A 19,194-nucleotide genomic window follows, 5' to 3' on the forward strand; every position below is an offset into this window, starting at 1 on the left:
AAGACTTCAGATCAAGCTTCAGAAGACTTATAGATAGGAATCTTGTAACTCATAGTTGACAGGCTTAGTTAGTCTTTTTCATTTTTTTTTATTTTTGATATAATAATAGGACTGCGGACCGGAACCTCGACGGAACGGCACCTCGACTGGCTCTCCACCTCGGCATACTCCATCATCTCACTCACTTCTGAACTACACGTGGCCTGATTCCTTTATAGCCAAGGATATGTAGGCAGCTCAGAGACCAGGGCTCGATCACATTCTCATTTCTCTTAGTTTTTTGGTCCCTGTAAGTAAGGGTCGGGTCAAAAAACCTGTCTAGTCGTTCTTTGTCTGAAAATACTTCGTATTTCCAGTCAAAGAGGGGCAGCTGTAAACATGTGATTTTTGACCCTCCCCAAGATTTTTCATATTTTAGCGTAAATATTCAGTTTAGGTTTAGTATCGCTCTCTTTACTTTATTTTATCTAAAAAAAGAAACTACAAAAATATTTTCCCTTATTCTAGCTAGTTGATATTTTGTCTAGTTAGTTTTATTTTTGAAAAAATACAAAAAATAGTCTTAACATTTTATTTTACAAAAGATAGTAAGAAAACTTTCACAAAATAGTTTTACTTAGTTTAGTGCAATTTTTAAGTTGTAGATCTTTAGCGAATGCTAAGTAGGATTTAGATTTTTCTAATATGATTATTTTCTTTCTATTTTACTATTACCTATTGTACTTAGATAATTAGTAATTTGTGAAGCTATTTTGTTTAAAATTAATTCAACTTTAGAAGAAAAAAAGAAGAAAAACAAACAAACAAAGCAACCAAAAAGAAACAAACGAAAGAATATCTGAAGGAAAAGAATGAAAAGCGCAAAAAGTAGAATGCAAAATTTGAACGTGGCTTTCCATTTTGTGGTTGGGTCCTTATTTGTTTATTCCATGTGAGCACATAGGCATTTTGGTGAGAACATTCTCATAGCAATGGGGGCCCCACACATTTTTAGGGCTTTCTAGACACTCACATTTTGATACTTAAAAAGGGATATACAGTAGAGAGGAGATAGAACGGAAGGAACAAGGAAAGAATAGGAAAAATCCTTAGCGCCGCATCACTCACCTTGGACAGCAAATTCACACACTCAGTGATCTTTCTTCTTAATCTCCTTCCATAACAGCCAACCTTTTTCCTCTGCGATTGGTTGACAAGCTGATCTCCATATTGTTGTCTACTAATCGAAATCACCCAAAAACTCCGTCTCAACCCATTTTTGTCTCCATCTCTTTCTTTCGTTCTCAAGATTAATAAAGGTATAAATCATGGGTTGAGTTCAGTGAGATGTCCGGCGAGGCTCTCCGGTGGAGATCTTGTTCGCGGTTTTGTCACTTTGGCATTTCTAAGCTGCCACTTATTTAAATTTCATATTCATTTGAGGTCTATTTCTTCTTTTCTTCTTCTGTTTTGCTTAATATCATGATTTCATTATTTCGCTAATTTGTCGTTGCTATGTTTCGTTAAATATTTGAACTGATGCTTCTTTACTATGTTTCAAGATGCCTTGGCAATATTTGTTTACTCCATTTTGTTGCAAATTATTGTTTATATAGATTTTTTAGTTTAATCTGTTTAATTGGATTTTGATGGCTAGAATAAGTTTTTTTTATTCCATGTTTCCTTGCTTTATTAAGAGATAATTATTTAAGCTTCACAATTAATATTTTGATGGCAACAGACTTAAATTAATAAACTTAAGCAGGCTGATTTTGAACTAATAAAGGGTGGGTGCATTATTTGGTGAGCAATTTAATAATATTAAGTTCTTAAGTTGCAAAATATAGGTTTTTTCTGTTGAATCAGAAGCATTAGCAATTTAGTCTTTTTGTATAGAATTTATTTTGTTGGGATCTTTTCACTTTTTATCTAATCATGCCTTTGGAATTGATATTTCAATTATTAGGTCCATCTGTTGTGCTCATTATGTGGGATTGATTCACGAGTTAAGTCGATATCTAGTTCAAGTAATTTGGCCGTAAAGTGTTGAGTTGAAGCAAACCTTTGGTTTAATAAACGGTGTACTTCATCCATAAAGTTATTTTCATAATTCATGGCCTCACAACAACTCAAATTAGTTTAGGAAATAATTAATTATGAACATTCATGGTTTGTTTTAGTTGAATACATTCTTTTGAAGCAAGTTGAGGTGCGCCATTCGCAAGAAAACTTCATAACCCATGGCCCTCACTTAATTAATTTTAATCCTTTAGAAATCGGGGTGTGCCATTTAGTTAAATTTTTTATGGCTCTCGCAAACTTGAAAGTGCGTAGTTGCTTTAGGTGCGATATTTAAATTAATCTCCTTAAACTCGGGTGTGTATTTATGTGACCCAAATCCAACTCTCAACAATGTTAGATAAAATATGTTGGGGACCGCGGGTGCATTTATGTGACGTGGTTCAAGACGTGCTTTAAATAATGTTGAAATCTTCCTAAAAAAATAATTAAATAAAAGTGGGTTTAAAGTTAAAATTGCACCAAAGGCTAAAACATGTACTAAAATCAAGTAAATAGTCCAATTATAACAATTGAGCGACCGTGCTAGAACCACAGAACTCGGGAATGCCTAATACCTTCTCCCGGGTTAACAGAATTTCTTACCCGAATTTCTGTGTTCGCGGACTGTACTACAGAGTCAATCTTTTCCTCGATTCGAGATTTGAACCGATGACTTGGGACACCATAAATTATCCCAAGTGGCGACTCTGAATTTTACATAAAAATAATCTCGTTTCGATTGTCACTTTATGTTGGAAAAAACTCTCTATATCCCCTTTCGGGTGTAGGTAAAAAGGAGGTGTGACAGTGGGATTCTTGAAGAAGAACATATTCACCCGTTTTGGGACCCCGAGAGCAATTATCAGTGACGGAGGCACCCACTTCTGTAATTGAGCCTTCGAGAAGTTGCTAGCAAAGTATGATGTACGCCATATGGTGGCTACCCCTTATCACCCGCAGACTAGTGGACAGGTTGAAGTGTCCAATAGAGAGATAAAAAGTGTATTGACCAAGACTGTAAACGCCACAAGAACTGAATGGGCGAAAAAGCTAGATGATGCACTCTAGTCTTATATAACTGCTTTTAAAACACCAATTGGTATGTCACCATATAAGTTGGTGCTTGGGAAGGCCTGCCACTTACCAGTGGAACTTGAACATAAAGTTTGGTGGGCACTGAAACAGCTGAACCTAGACATTAAGGTTGCGGGCACAACGAGAATCACTGAATTGCATGAGCTCGACGAGTTCAGATATCTGGCTTTTGAGAGCACAAGGTTGTACAAGGAAAGAATGAAGAGGTTGCATGATCAGAACATTGTTGAGCGACATTTCAAACCCGGGGACATGGTATTACTCTATAACTCAAGATTACGGTTGTTCCCTGGTAAGCTTAAGTCACAATAGTCTGGTCCATTTCGGGTGGTCGAAGTATTCCCTTCAGGGGCTATGGAGATTGCCTCGGAGAAAGACTCTCACACATTTAGAGTCAATGGGCAGAGATTGAAGCTATATGTAGGAATGATTGAACCAAAAAAGTGACAGAGATCCACCTGACAGAACCTCAGAGGTCGAGCGAACTGTAAATGCGCTTATCTGCGTCGTGCCGCGACATTAAATCAGGCGCTGCATGGGAGGCAACCCACGAACGTTGTTGTTAGTATTTTTCTTATGTACCTTCCTATAAAAAAAGGAAGAAAAAAAATTCTGGGCAGCACCGCGACCGCGGTGAGAGGCGAGTATTTTGCCTCGCGTCATCCAACCCACTGCGACCGCGGTGGGACCGCGGTAGAACCGCGTGAGACATTAACATTCTGCCTCCGACTTTTAAACCCACCACGGCCGCGGTAGGACCGCGGTCGACCGTGGTGGGCACCAGGTACTTTTTTTGTTTTTTTTTTCTTTTTCCTTCTTTTCTTCCTCTTATATTTTATACTTATTAAAACTCCCCCCTCATAAAACTACCCAAAACATCCGAACCCCCCTTCTTTATCTCTCAATCTCTCTCTCTCTAAACCCTAACTCCCAAAAAAAAGCCCCCCTTTCTTCTTCTTCTTCTTCACTCTTACTACTCCCTCATCTCCGTTCCTCTCACCTCTTCTTCCATTAAGGTATGCTACTCACCTTCCCCCTCTCTTTTCTTTTTGTGTTGTATGTAGTTATATGCTAGCCTAGTATTTGTAATTGTGTAGTGATGTTTCGTTGATTTTTGTTAGTTTTCTTCTTGTTTTTTCTTTTGAATTTCGTTTTTGAGATTGATTGGTGAAGGGGTTGTGTGTATAATGTGGTGGAAGGGGGTGAATGCTTGTGGGTGTTGAATGAAGTGTTGTGGGGTGTGATGGTGTAGTAGAATCTTTGATTTGGAACGAGCTTTAATGTATCCATATGGGCTATGTGCATAAAGAAATTGTCTTGCCCACAAGGTGTTTGGGAAATTGCCCCAATGGAGTTATAAGGGGCTAATGTGATATGGTTGTGGTGAAGTCTGAGTAACCACCCATAGTCACACATTTTACACACTCACTGAGAGATGTTTCTCTGTTTGACAGGTAAAATGAGTTCATCTAGGAAGAGACGCAATGTCGGGTCCTCCGCTAGTGGACCGGAAAGCTCTTCGAGAGGTAGGAGTCAGGCCAGTGCACCACAGTTTGACAGCACTAGGTTTGTCTCCAAACCGGCAGAGGACAAGTACAATGCAAAGGCAGCTAAGAAATTGCTACATGAGGTGCATATTGACCGACAAGCTTTAGAGGTAGAATGCCCAAATATCTTCAATGAGTTGAGGAGGTATCAGCTGGACATCTTCTTCGAGGTACCGGAGGTGGCCAATGTTCAGATGGTAAGGGAGTTCTATGCTAACTGCCCGGAACATGAGAATGGGGTTGTCACTGTATGCAATACCCGGGTAGATACATCCCTAGAGGCCATCCGAAGGATGTACCAGCTGCCAGTGTTCTGGGGGGAATATGATGTTTATCGTACTTATAGCCGAACAAATGCCTTGTGGGCAACTCTTCTTGAGACTATTTGTGTTCCAAATAGAGAATACATATGGATAAAGCACCGAATCACACTTAACTCCCAGTCTCTTAATTGGGAGGCTAAGTGTTGGCTCACCATTATCAACAGTCGAATGTTGCCCTCCAGCAATATGACAGATGTCAATCAACCACGGGCGGCAGCGATCTACTATTTCATGGCCCACAGGGATTTTGATGTGGCTCGGATCCTCCATGACGAGATGCTCATTAGATCACCTGAGTTGCTCAAAGGCTTCTACTTCCCTTCTCTAGTCACCAGGCTGTGCCATCTAGCTAGAGTCCCTGAAGACCCTAGAGTTGATGGGAAATTGCCACTGAAAGCCCCGTTCCTGGCAAGAAAAATCAGAATTGGGATGGAGCCGCTGGTAGATGTTGTTGAATCAGATGATGAATCTGACGATGATGATGCGGAGGCAGCTGAGGTCCCACCACCTACGAGAGTTGATGAGGCATGCCCATCACAGCCCCGCCGGAGTACCCGCATGACAGCTTTGGAGCAGGAGATGGCTGGGTTGCATACCTCAGTCACTGATTTGGGTGCCCGCGTAGACGCGATGGTTGAATGGCAGGTGAAGTCGGAGAAGAAATTCTTAGGCTGGCTGAGAGCTCTGGGTCGTGCTTGCCATGTGAACCCAGATACCGTCTCCGATCAGGAGTGATCTTACAGGGAAGTTCCTCTACCTCACTGTTTTTTAATTTTTTATGCCATGAGGACATGTCTACATTTTAAGTGTGGGGTGGGGGATACTTCCATGTATGTATATATTTGTAACAATTTGGTTGTTTAATTTCTTTTTGTGTTTCGCTTTGATGGTTTTTGGTGTTTTGAGAAATAATCTCATTAGGTAAGTTAAAGTAGGTAAGTGACTTGTCCCGACGATGGATCTCGTTCGACGGGGTTCTTGAGGGACTAAGTCAAAAAAAATGTATATATATATATATATATAAGGACTCTTCCTGATGACGGATATTTGAGACAGTTCTTGAGGGAAGTTGGTCTAGAGAAAATCCCAAAAAGATTTTTTATTTTATTTTTAGGTAGTGTAGTAACTCCCCCTTGGTTTTTCTTTGGGCCACGGTTCTTTTCTAAGGGTTTAGCTTGAACCGGGTGTCGGTAGTTTTTGTTATTTTGTTTTTAGTTTTAGTTAGCATTGATGAGCTACGAGCTGAAATAGAAAGAGAATCCATTGGCGTTAATACACATGAACACAATCAACACTAGAGTGTAACGCCTAAGCTCAATGGTTGACCGGGTGTATGTTTGTGCCTTAAGCACTTGAATGGTATTGAAATTATGCAAAAGCAAAAGTGTGTGGTGGTGATTTGGTTTTTGAGTGGAACCATTGAAATAGAGAAAGGGTGCAGAGTTTTGAAGAGTAAAAGAATAAGAACCACACAAAAAAATGAATGAGTAAATGTAGTAGTTGATAAGTGGTGGTTGTTACAATGACACCTAATGGATGGGGATGTTGTAAATAAAAAAAAAGTGGTGGAGTGTTTGGTTGACATAAGTATGATTTTGAAGGTTAATGTAATTGTATTAAAAGTGCTTAGGGAGGTTAGTCACTATTCCCAAATATATCCTACCCGTCCTTTAACCTACATTACAACCAAGTAAAGTCCTATTGATCTTAGACTGAGTGGGCTCGATTAGTAGAGTAGTACACTACGGGCAAGCCTATGGTGCATCTCTGTGGCATGTGAATGTTCTTTTTGAGAGTGAGCGAATTTTGTCTATCTAAGTTCCTAATTGTTCTAAATATCATTATATGTAGAACTACTCTCTTGTGTGATGTGAGGGCATGTGATTCACAAAGGAAAGGTAAGTCTTGACTCTTGTATAGAGTAGTTTGAGTAAGCGCGAATGTTGCATGGTACGAGAGATTCGACTTTTGAGGTAAAGGTTGTTCACTACTAGGTGCAACTTTGGTAAATTGTTCAAGGTGTGAGTCGTTTAGGGAAGGAACTTTGATAGAGTGTGGTGGATTGCTAGAGGACTAGCAATGATTTAAGTGTGGGGTGTTGATATTAGGCTATATAGATGATATTTACACCTTAATATTATCATGCTTTATTGTTGTTTTGTAGGCAAATTGCCAACAAAATGCTCTAAATGTTGTTCTTTTGTTTCGCAGGGAATATTCTAAGTGAGGAGGCACCACAGAGTGTTTTGGAGGCAATAATGTGAAGAAAACGCCCACTCAAGAAGTACCCGAGCACAAGGAAGCAAGAAAATGGACTGAGCAAATTCCACCGCGACCGCGGTGGAACCGCAGTGGAACCGCGACAGATTAAGCGTCAAGGCAGAATGCTCGGCGTTCACCGCGGTCTTGCCGCGACCGCATAGCACTGTTCACTCGCCAGGAATTTGGGGACCAAAGTGTAAATTCGGGAAAACTTGTTCCAAACCCTTATAAGCTCTAGAAACTCGCCCAAGATTGTGTTAAGCTTGTTTTTAGACTACTTTGAAGGCAAGAACAAGTGTGAGAAGATCAACCAAACATTAGAGTTTTTCTATCTCCTTTTATTTTCTTGCAATTACCTATTATGAATAATTTAGTAGTTTTATCTTGTTTTGTCATGAGTAGCTAATTTTCTAGTCTAGGGTTTTGATGGAATCTATTGAAGGATGAACTTCTTGTTATGTTAATATAGTTTGCCCAGTTTAATCTCTATTTGTTCAACTATGTGCTTGTTGTAGTTAATTGACAGGATCCTCAATTAGCTGTGCCTATTTAGTATGCATAACTCGGGAGAGAGTGCATATTTAGGTAATTGTTGAATAACACCACTCCCAAAGTATATGAGGGATCAATAACTAAGGGTGTAAAGGCGGGATTAAGGATAATGAAGCCTTGGGTGTAATCTGAAGTAAGCCGTAATAAATAAAGCTAGCTAGCGTAACTCGGGAGAGTGCGTCTAGTAAATTGTCGTGATTACTCGGGAGAGATTTACGGTAATAAGAGTGCTCATGATTGATAGAGATTATTGCCTGAATCTAGGTGAAATATAACTGGAAGGGATTCAATCAATGGGGAAATCATAACCTTAGAACCTTCTCTTAATTGTTTACAAGTTAATCATAGTTAGTTTTCAGTTGTTTATTTACATTCATTCGTAGTTGGTAGAAATACCCTCAATTGTTATTTATAATGTTTGGGAAGTTGATTCCGTAGAATTTAGTAAGTCTAACAAGAGTAATTGATAGGTTAATTCCTTGTAGGTTCGACTCTGGGCTAAATACTCAGATTATATTTGCAACGTCCGCATGTCCTTTTTATAAGGCATAGTTGGGGGTGATCAAGAGTTATGTTAAAAAATTTAAAATCACTTCAAGAATGCAATAAACACTTATGGAATAGGTATATTCAAAATTTATGGCCACGCCATGTAATTACTTAATAATTTTTACAAATTGTGATCTTGAAACTATCATGAGAAGGAAGAAGGCACACGAGGCAATTTGTATAAATCAAAATCTGCAATGCATCCTAATTGAATTAAAACTTCTTCAGAATTTGCTAATTGCATCTGTCACTCTTGAAGTTACCATAACTGCTGCTCCTCTCTGGCTGATTAAACTAAACACTTCCGTCTAATCTTTCAACACGAAAGAGGAAAATCAAAAACTGGTATTTAACTATAAAAATAGTAAAACATCTAAAATATATTTAGAACTAAAAAATTTCACAAATAAAGCCCAGGTCTCCAAAATCTAGTCTATACCGACGAAGACACACATTCAATAATAATATACCAGAAAAAAAGAAGAAAATATTTAAAGTGTTTATTTGGAATATTTTTCCATAAAGATTTAAAGGATAAAAAATAAAAAGTTAAAGGCAGATTAGACCACATACAGTTTAATTAAGATTCAAGTAGAGCATAACTTGCTAAAGAAAGAAAAGAGAATTAACTTTAATGACATGAGGCGTAAACACTGATATTTGTGGTAATTTTTAGACTCGGTTCTGCAAAGAAGAATTGAAATTTGTCTAATATTTGACTTATTTTGGTTCCACAATTAACTTTTCGATTATCTAATATTTATAGTATGGAACTATAGATAATAAATATAGATTTTGATTTCCATTCAAATAATGAATGAAGGAATACGTTTCCTTTGCTAATTTGACCCTAAGAATGTCACGTTGACTTGGACTCTGCAATATTTGAATTGCTTTTACGGTTTTAGGTATTAGCGTTTAAGATATAATTTATTTATTGAAGGACATAACAGGCGGCTAATATTTTGGGGATATTTTCGTCTTTCAATATTTAACGTGAAACATTCGTGCTTTTATAATAACTAATCTTAGGGTACGTGCTTTTTGCATGTGTACTCCATCTCGATGTGTAAATATATTTAAAATAATTATATAAATATTCTATTAAAATTATGTTTGAGTTATAAAATAAAAATTTACATAATTTAAATAAAAAAAGAATTCGTTATATGTATAATATTAAAAATTTACATACAATTCAAATACTGAAGGATTTAATACATAAAATTTAATTAATTAAAAACTTCGAAATATAAGGGAAAAGTTAAATAACAATAATGAGTATACTTGATATACATAAATTAAATGATAGGGATGTAATAATAATATCTTTGTCTCCTCTGAAATTAAATGTATCATTTGAACTTGACGTGCAATTGTCAAGTATCCTTTTATTAATTAAGTATTTCTAGAATTTAATATTGAATTAAAGAGTATAATATGTACTTATTTTTTATACATAAATGTTAAATAATGAGTGTTTGTTTTTAAGATTAAAAGATCGTTCGATTTTATATAAGGATTTGATCTATCGATTTTGCATGAATTTGAAAAGAATGTCCTTTAACTATATCTTTTGAAAAATGTTATTATTTGTATGACCTAATATTAAGTCTAAAATTATGGATATTTGTTACTCCATATGCTTTTGTCATAATTTCTCAAAGATTTACAAATTAATACAAATAACTTACTATATGAAAAATTACATTAAGTCATTTGGTGGAATCAATAGAAAAAGAAAAAGTTTTTCTTCTGTGAATTTTGTATGTAGGTGAACACAAAGCCACCAGATTTGGTAGGATTTTTAGAAGACATAATTGGGTGTTCGTAGGCTTTAAACTTGTCTCCATTCATAAAGACTTTAACGTTGAACTTTGTTTGAGAATAAAAGTGGCAAATTCATTAATGATCTCAAACTCCTAAATATAAGTAGTTTTTTTATAAAAGGAGATTTAGTGCATTTAATATTGCTATACAAAGAGATACATATTTTAAATAAGGAAAAAATTAATAATAAAAATCTTAGATAATTTTAAAGTCCTTCGGAAATAACTAAATTACTATTTTGTCTAATATATAATACATTTTTAAAGGTTTGAAAAAGAACGAAACTTACCAATTGAGGGGATTGAAAATCAAACGAAACTTTGTTAGTGAAGAAATTGAAACGAACTAAACTTTCCTAATGAAGGGATTGAAAAATTAAATGAATTCTCTAAGATTTAAGCTTTCCTTAGAATGATAAAATTATGACCGAAAAAATAGTATGCATATTATTTTTGACTATTCTTAGAATGCCGTCGTTGAACTCCTAGAATAGAAGGAAATTCAAATATCAAAGCTCTAAATATTAGGAAAATAATTCATTGACTACTCCTAAATATTAGAAAATTACTAAATAAATATTTTCAAATATTAGAAAAATAGTCAAATGATTATTTTATTTAGTGTGAACTCTATTTTTAAAGGATAAAAAAGGTGAACGACATTACGCTAAGGGCCTTCGTTCTTTTAATATAGTACTAGTCTCTATGTTCGTGCTTTACACGAATATGTCTTGCGTTATAAATTGTGAAACACGTAACATCCAGTTTCATAAAGTGATTCTTATTGAGGAATATGTACAAAGTACAAGAAGCAAATTCTTAAAGTAGTAGTAGTAGTAGGAATAATAATAATAATAATAATAATAATAATAATAATAATAATAATAATAATAATAATAATAATATAGGTTAGACATATGATAATAATACATGGTTTTCTGGTCCGGGGAATATATATGTTTCAATTCAATGAAATAAGGAAAGGACAAAGTTTATTAAATAAGGTAAAATATATGCAAATTTTAGTTGAATTTGGTCTCTAATATTAGGCAAAGGTATTGAATATTACAATGTCATTCAACATAGATTTACTTCAGTATTAGAAAATCAACTTTGTAGACTTGGTAGGCTACGTAGATGTCCCAAAAGAATTTGACTCAAAATTAACTTTGTATATTGTAGAGTTTGAATCGAAAAAGTGTTCTAGCCTTAGGTGATTTACAATTATGTTCTTAAATTATACAAATATTTAAGGTTATAAAAGTCGATCAATATTTCAGGGATCTTTTTGTCATTCAATATTTTGCATGAATTATTCGTGCTTTTATAATAATATAGATAGATAGATATAGAATATATATATATATATATATATATATATATATAAAATGTGTCATTTATGTAGTTCCGCCTTCTCCAATCTTACGACGAATCTATATCTATATCTATACCTATCTATCTATATCTATGTATCTATATAGATAGATAGATAGATAGATAGATAAATATAGATAGATAGATAGGTATAGATATAGATTCGTCGTAAGATTGGAGAAGGCGGAATTACATAAATGGCCATTTCAAGTAGCTCCTTTAACTTATTTACTAGTATTCGTACCCGCGCTTTGCGCGGAGAATATTAAATATAATTTTCATAAGAAATTATTACTTCAAAAATATGATAGATAAAAATGAGCATGCAAATACTATTATTTTATGAACATGTAAATGCACCGTCAATGTATATATGGAATGGAAAATAATAATAGCGGGAATTACATCACAAAACCTTGTAGCAACCACAAGGAGTCTTTACAATTTAACGTTTTCACATGGTGTCTGAGTATAATAATATGAGCCCATGGCAAGTCACCCCACTCTGTCATGTACTTTGATATTGCTTTATCATAAGAATCCTCTTCTAATTCATTCGACTGCTCAATTGCTCTCTAAATCACCTATAAAATAAAGTGAGAACCTTAATAGTACTTGTTAAGTGTTTTATGAAATTTTTCAAAACACTTGAAGGGGAGAAACTTTAGTTATAGTTCTATCGTATAAGTTCAAATTATCAGAAAAATATGATTACCCTACATTCATATTCACATGCTTATAAGTGTCCTAATAAAATTTGAATTATTAGAAAAGCTATGCACTGTTCCCTCTGAACTGCAAAAGTTGCCTAAAATCAACTTATCTCCTCTTTACTAACTGATACAATCGGAGTATCAATATCTCTATCAAAATCAACTTATTTCATCTTTAATACTTTTCATGGGGGGCAGATATTTTATCCTAATTCTCATGCTACTTTTTATTAGTTGGATGTTCAGCGCCCATTCAGTAGAAGTTACTCATCTAGAGATTAACATCAAATTACAGTTCTAACTCAACCCCTATACTTTATGCAATAATTTTGTATATTCTCACATTTGTATTTTTCTTGAATCCTTGCTATCCCAAAAGACAATTGTTAATAACTAACTGCACTTCTCCCATAATATGCAGCCTAGGCCAGAGCAGTAAATTGTAATTAAGGTGGATGGTCACACCAATCGAGTTTTCAATTGGGAGTACAACTTTATTTCGATACCATATTTCAAGTGCATAAGAAATGAGAAGTAATAATATAAAGGTGTGACAAATAGCAAAGCTTCTTTGGAACAATTCAAATGCCTAAAAAATAAGAAGTAATATCAATATAATTCACACAAATTAACGTAAAACTTAATTATTGAGAAATAGGAAGAGAATGTACCATAGAAATAGAAGCAAGCTTTGCCGAATGATGGAGGAGATCAAGTATGTCTTCTGCCACCGTATGTAATAGTTAAAATAGCATGGCAACATTACTGATTGTTTCCGTGGATCGGCCCAACCAAACAAAAATAAATGTTCAAAGGTAACCAAATTGTAGAGCTACAAAGTAATATTATTTTAATTTATGAGAATTGGTTATCTGTAACAGAACATATATATCAAAGGCTATTAAGTCTTTGAAACTTACGTTGATATGAAAATCTTAACATCACTAACATATTCCTTCAATTATTTTGTAGTCATAGGCTCATTGTTATTATATTATTTCTTAAATAAGTCCGTATTAGGAACACCTGAAGAATGATCTTCAGTTCCCTATATATGTATTATAAAAATCAGGCCCATAATTATTTTGATATAACATTCTCTGTTGTCCATCTCCATATGTCCTCTTTTTTCAATCTCATGGACTCTAAGTTAATTCTCAGTTGGATCGGGTTGTGAGACCAAGAGGATAATCGAAAGGATCTGGATGACTTTATGTACATGTTTCTGCAGTTCAGGTACAAAAGAATAAGTGCGCTATTTCTCCCAAGCCCAATTATGAAGTTTATCTCTCTGCATTATTGGAAAATTAAAGCGTCCTCGATCGTTATGATCGTACCAAGGCTAAGAGATGTCTTTGTTATATATGGTATTCATAGGATTTATATATCTGCAACATTTGTTCTTGTGTCTGAAAATAAGTTGTACGTCTCTTTGTTATCAAAAGATTCAGTCTCTGTTGCTAAAAAATGCATAATTTCTTTTGAAAATACGCTAGAATCTTTGTACAAAACCAATAATAGCAAAAGAACAGAGAAGCGGTGTGATCTTACTTCATCAAACTATGTATCTCCACGCCAAAAAGAATTGCTACACATGTTCAGCAACCAATAAGAGAAAATATTCTACTGTAAGGTCGGTCAACTTCAAGCAGAACATACTTCTCTCCCCGCAGCAATACTGTGTAGAGACAAAATGCAGGAATAATAATCTGATGATGACAAAAATTGTCTGCTAAATTGAAATGGATAAATAAATAACTATTTTCTTGAGAAGTAGAATGTCAATAAAAATAAGTTATGACGGTAGATTAGAATTGTTATTTCAAGCCCGCGTTTGGAAAGACATCAATCGTTGGTGTAATAAACTGGTGGTTTTTTTTCTACTTCTTTGTAAACAACCAAGTCCAATGTCATTGTGGAGCCAAAAATGGTAGAAGCACATGTACAACTGTTATTACAAAAAATAAAAGCAAACATGCATTATGAGTGAGAAAGATATATATATATATATATGTATGAGTTATTTGATTATTTCAATGTATATACTATAACAAACATAATTTTAAACAGAGATTTAATTGAAAAGCACAGTACCTCGGATGTGATGAACTGGTCTATATTAAGTTCCAGCTCATCTAATTGTGCTGGTGGAATATGTTCAAAGCTAGGATCCATTAAATGGTGAAAGGACCTCGAAGCTCCAGATTTTAAGGAATCCATATCTTCTATGCCACAACATAAACCTGACAAATAGAGGAATTACTCTGTAATAGTCATACATAAGGACGCCCTTCAAATAAATCGAAAGTGACTAGTTTTGCAAATGTAAGCCTTGAATATACCTTTTTCAACATTATAGATCATATACTCCAGGGATTTCAAGTCAGGTTTAATATCAAGTGTGGAAGTATCACCGGCATGGCATTAATTTATAAAATTATGCCAAAGATAAATTGCGGACATAATGTTGTAAATGTTCCAATTAGTAAAGCATCTTCTTCAATTACCAATCAACATGATCACTCAACAATTTAGATATCAGTAATATAATCTTAATGAGTTTGACTGTATGAACTTGGCCAACAATCAATGCATTAGGAATAAAACTTACAAAAGCCTCTCTTTAAAATGCTTTTTAGCCAACTCTGTTGGCCGTATCGCTTTCTCAGTTTGCAAACAGCCCAACAGTAGCTGCACAAAATACATGTAATTAGGAGGAACATAAGATTCATGTTACTAAACTTTCTCTAGCAACAGAGCATTTGGATAGGAAATTGCACCAATTACATAGTCAGACAAATCCCAAAGAAATAATTATTGCTAATATTCCCTAGAAATTATTAGTTTTGGTTTGAAAGAGTAAATACATGATCTTTGACCAAACTATCAAATGCATTATATTAATGTTTAAAATGAAAAAGGATTCAACTTGTAGTAACTTTTGTAATGTTTCTACAACTTTTATTATAGAAAACTTCATAAACATATATCTGATTTAGGTCAAACAATAAGGAGCACATGAGTGCTAATTGTGGAAATATAGGTAAGAGTTAATAATAACTACTAAGTCTCATGAAGCAATCTTATACCTTCCAATCTGTAGCACAACTGCCAGCTCCATCAATTCTCAATTGTGATGCTAGCCTCATGACTTTTCTTATATCTATTATAGGAAAATCTCATATTTTAAATGATTATCATCAATTCATTTATAACTACAATACAGTAAAAATAAATATATAATGAACACTAATATATACTAAAAAGCTGAAGCAATTCTAGATATTATGTATCTTACAAAATTCCAGTGCTCGATATATCACACTCACCGTGATACATGAGCCATCAAACACAGGTGGCTGGAGTTATATTTGAACACCAACATTTACTCTGCAGGATATTATTGTATTGTTCCAAAACTTTATTAGTAAATACTACAAAAAAGGCAGCCGGTGCACTAAGCTCCCGCTATGAGATTTTTTTTAAGCATTACATATCTAGTATACTAATCACGCTTTGTATATTTTTTTTAATCAAAATGAGCAGATCTCTTAGCATTCATATCTTCCTGTATGGGAACTGACCCTACAATACATGAGAGAAATAAACATGATAGACTTAAATATTGAGATTGAAGACCTGCAACTCAATCATTTGAAGATGCATATTTGCACAAACATAAATAACAAAAAAGGATAAGGAGAGAATTCTGCACCTGTGCGTCATTTTTTTTTTTTATCAACATCAGCAGATACGTTGCTATCCAGATCTTCATGTATGGTAATTAACCCTACAATACATGAGAAAAATTAGAAGAATGGCCTTAAATATTGATATTGAAGCATGATGCATATGTATGTCACCTACCAGTTAATCAAATTTTCTTTGTAATGTTTCCATTGGGAAGTGCTGGAATTAATGAGGTGGATTGGTCTAAGGATGAAGAATTGAATCAACGACTATTGATAAGAAGAGAAGAAAAGAACTTTTTGGGGCTTAAAAGTTCCCCATTAAGTTGTTATTTGCTAAAATAGCAGGTGGCGCGCAGCTTAAGGATATCTTGGTAGTGAAGAACATGAAAAGGAGGACAGAAAGTATAAACCATCAAGAGCTAAACTGTTGAGACCACCATCATGATTCACGTTAGAAGAAGGGGACAACAAAAACTTTGTGTTCACTGCAGTTTTTCAGAATTTCTACAGTAGGACTAAATCTGGAGGCATTAAGATGGCAAATGAGACTTTGCTCTGCTTCAACATAATTGTTCACCTTTATCCTTGTTATATGTTACTTTGTTTGGTGCAGAAGAAACCAATTATAGACTGAAGAAGTTTGTTTGTGGATTTGTATAAACGTCCAGTTGTTGTTTGGGAGCCAGGAATATGAAAATGCAATGGCTTGAAGCTCTAGCATACCGTAGAAGGAAAGAAAATTGCACAACTGAATGGAGCCATAAAATGGTTTGACAATACATTGGGAAAGCAGAGTTAATCATCACTGCGAAATGGAGTGCCCAACACAGATAATTATTTTTTTTTTAACTCTTTCATTCCACTTCATTCACATACTGTATTTATTTTTCCCTCCACTTTAGACCGCTCAGATTTTCTGGATTTGAATGTTCCAGGCTGTATATTATTCTCTTTCGGGCACCTATGTTAGGTCCCTATAGAAAAGAAAAGAAACATGAATCTGTTTTTTAAATTTAATGTTACAAGTTGGAGAAATTGTGAACTTTATAAAACATGGTAATAATGGAAGAGAAGAATTATCGAATAATTCTGCCTCCACTTAAGGTTTTTAATTTGTTGTCTGGTTCGACAACAAATTAGTTCATGCAATATAAGCCGACTTCTTGTATCTTGGTCCTAAAAAACGTATATATTTTTCAATGGAGGCATGTATACGATCATCCTAAAAAAACGGATTCATTATTAGGATATATCATATTGCTAATACATTGCATTATGTAGGAATTAGTGCATCATTGCGAAGCCAACTTTAAGAAACAGTAAGAGAAATACTTATACTACACATGATCATTTCATATATGAGCCAAGATAATGTTGAATCTTCCTAAAAATAATTAAAAGTGTTTTAATAAAGTTAAAATGTACCATAGGCTAAAACATGTATTAAAATCAGATAATAGGTCAATTATGATAGTTTAAGCGACCGTGCTAGAACCACGGAATCCGGGGGTGCCTAACACCTTCCCTCGGGTTAACAGAATTCCTTACTTAGAATTTCTGGTTCGCAGACTTCAAAAGGAATGTCGAAATCTTCCTCGATTTGGGATTAAAAAATAAACCGGTGACTTGGGACACCAGAAAACAAACCATCCCAAGTGGCGACTCTGAACAAAAAATGAATAATTAATCCCATTTCGAATAATGTCACTTAAATTGGAAAAACTCCCTTATACTACCTTCGGGTGTGTAAAAAGGAGGTGTGACGCTCACCAAATAATGCACCCACCCTTTATTAGTTCAAAATCAGCCTGCTTAATTTTGTTAATTTAAGTCTGTTGCCATCAAAATATTAATTGTGAAGCTTAAAACAATTATCTCTTAATAAAGCAAGGAAACATGGAATCAAAAAAAAACTTATTCTAGCCATCAAAACCCATCCAAACAGATTAAACTAAAAAATATATATATAAACAATAATTTGCAACAAAATGGAGTAAACAAATATTGCCAAGGCATCTTGAAACAGAGCAAAGAAGCATCAGTTCAAATATTTAACGAAACAGAGCAACGACAAATTAGCGAAATAATGAAATCATGATATTAAGCAAAACAAAAGAAGAAAAGAAGAAATAGACCTCAAATAAATCTGAAATTTAAATGAGTGGCAGCTTAGAAACGCAAAAGTGACAAAACCGCGAACAAGATCTCCACCGGAGAGCCCCGCCGGACATCTCACTAAACTCAACCCGTGATTTATACCTTTATTAATCTTGAGAACGAAAGAAAGAGATGGAGACAAAAACGGGTAGAGACGGAGTTTTGGGTGATTTCGATTAGTAGACAATAATATGGAGATCAGCTTGTCAACCAATCGCAGAGGAAAAAGGTTGGGTGTTATGGAAGGAAATTAAGAAGAAAGATCACTAAGTGTGTCAATTTGCTGTCCAAGGTGAGTGATGCGGCGCTAAGGATTTTTCCTATTCTTTTCTTGTTCCTTCCGTTCTATCTCCTCTCTACTGTATATCCCTTTTTAAGTATCAAAATGTGAGTGTCTAGAAAGCCTTAAACCATTGATATGAGAATGTTCTCACCAAAATGCCTATGTGCTCACATGGAATAAACAAATAAGGACCCAACAACAAAATGGAAAGCCACGTTCAAATTTTGCATTCTACTTTTTGCGCTTTTCATTCTTTTCCTTCAGATATTCTTTCGTTTGTTTCTTTTTGGTTGCTTTGTTTGTTTGTTTTTCTTCTTTTTTTCTTCTAAATTTGAATTAATTTTAAACAAAATAGCTTCACAAATTACTAATTATCTAAGTACAATAGGTAATATTAAAATAGAAAGAAAATAATCATATTAGAAAAATCTAAATCCTACTTAGCATTCGCTAAAGATCTACAACTTAAAAATTACACTAAACTAAGTAAAACTATTTTGTGAAAGTTTTCTTACTATCCTTTGTAAAATAAAATGTCAAGACTATTTTTTGTATCTTTTCAAAAATAAAACTAACTAGACAAAATATCAACTAGCTAGAATAAGGTAAAATATTTTTGTAGTTTCTTTTTTTTTAAAGATAAAATAAAGTAAAGAGAGCGATACTAAACCTAAACTGAATATTTACGCTAAAATATGAAAAAACTTGGGGAGTATCAAAAATCACATGTCTACACCCACCACCACTCTTGCATCATTAGTGGGCAACGCTACAGCTT

At 34.4% G+C, this 19,194-nt stretch overlaps 2 protein-coding genes across 10 annotated transcripts; one reads left to right on the forward strand and one right to left on the reverse strand.

Annotated features, from left to right (window-relative positions):
• Positions 1-986: 986 nt before the first annotated feature.
• Positions 987-7,765, forward strand: LOC104246277 (uncharacterized). Of its 2 annotated transcripts, none has more exons than XR_715929.2 (2): positions 987-1,422; positions 7,217-7,765. XR_715929.2 is itself a non-coding variant. In XM_009802071.2 (2 exons), exon 2 carries the CDS (start codon positions 4,595-4,597, stop codon positions 5,738-5,740), a length of 1,146 nt encoding a protein of 381 aa, XP_009800373.1. In that variant the 5' UTR covers positions 987-1,422; positions 4,590-4,594; the 3' UTR covers positions 5,741-7,208. The 2 variants fall into 2 exon arrangements, 1 of the variants encoding a protein (XP_009800373.1); XM_009802071.2 differs by lacking the exon at positions 7,217-7,765 and adding an exon at positions 4,590-7,208.
• A 4,114-nt stretch (positions 7,766-11,879) lies between these two features.
• Positions 11,880-18,593, reverse strand: LOC104246275 (flap endonuclease 1-like). 8 transcript variants are annotated; one of them, XM_070151030.1, is made up of 9 exons: positions 18,112-18,585; positions 16,152-16,950; positions 16,000-16,074; positions 15,614-15,674; positions 15,374-15,447; positions 14,896-14,975; positions 14,379-14,527; positions 12,956-13,962; positions 11,880-12,155 (listed from the first exon to the last, which is right to left on the reverse strand). In XM_070151030.1, exons 5-8 carry the CDS (start codon positions 15,403-15,405, stop codon positions 13,873-13,875), a joined length of 351 nt encoding a protein of 116 aa, XP_070007131.1. In that variant the 5' UTR covers positions 15,406-15,447; positions 15,614-15,674; positions 16,000-16,074; positions 16,152-16,950; positions 18,112-18,585; the 3' UTR covers positions 11,880-12,155; positions 12,956-13,872. The 8 variants fall into 8 exon arrangements, 5 of the variants coding, with proteins under 5 accessions (XP_070007131.1, XP_070007149.1, XP_070007098.1 ...); XR_011401182.1 differs by lacking the exon at positions 16,152-16,950 and having other exon boundaries at positions 14,627-14,975; positions 18,112-18,593; XR_011401183.1 differs by lacking the exon at positions 16,152-16,950 and having other exon boundaries at positions 12,956-13,008; positions 13,836-13,962; positions 14,379-14,975; positions 18,112-18,592.
• Positions 18,594-19,194: the final 601 nt, after the last annotated feature.

This window comes from Nicotiana sylvestris, chromosome 1 (genome assembly GCF_000393655.2).
Source record: "Nicotiana sylvestris chromosome 1, ASM39365v2, whole genome shotgun sequence".
NCBI classification, from domain to species: domain Eukaryota; kingdom Viridiplantae; phylum Streptophyta; class Magnoliopsida; order Solanales; family Solanaceae; genus Nicotiana; species Nicotiana sylvestris.

Bases quoted from the DNA above. Each gene is read 5' to 3' on its own strand.
- LOC104246277 (XM_009802071.2), top strand. From the start codon at position 4,595: ATGAGTTCATCTAGGAAGAGACGCAATGTCGGGTCCTCCGCTAGTGGA.
- LOC104246275 (XM_070151062.1), bottom strand. From the start codon at position 15,405: ATGGAGCTGGCAGTTGTGCTACAGATTGGAAG. The intron at 14,976-15,373 runs GTATAAGATTGC...TATTTTGTGCAG, and splicing joins GTTGTGCTACAGATTGGAAG to CTACTGTTGGGCTGTTTGCA. The intron at 13,963-14,378 runs GTACTGTGCTTT...GTCTCTACACAG, and splicing joins ACCAGTTCATCACATCCGAG to TATTGCTGCGGGGAGAGAAG.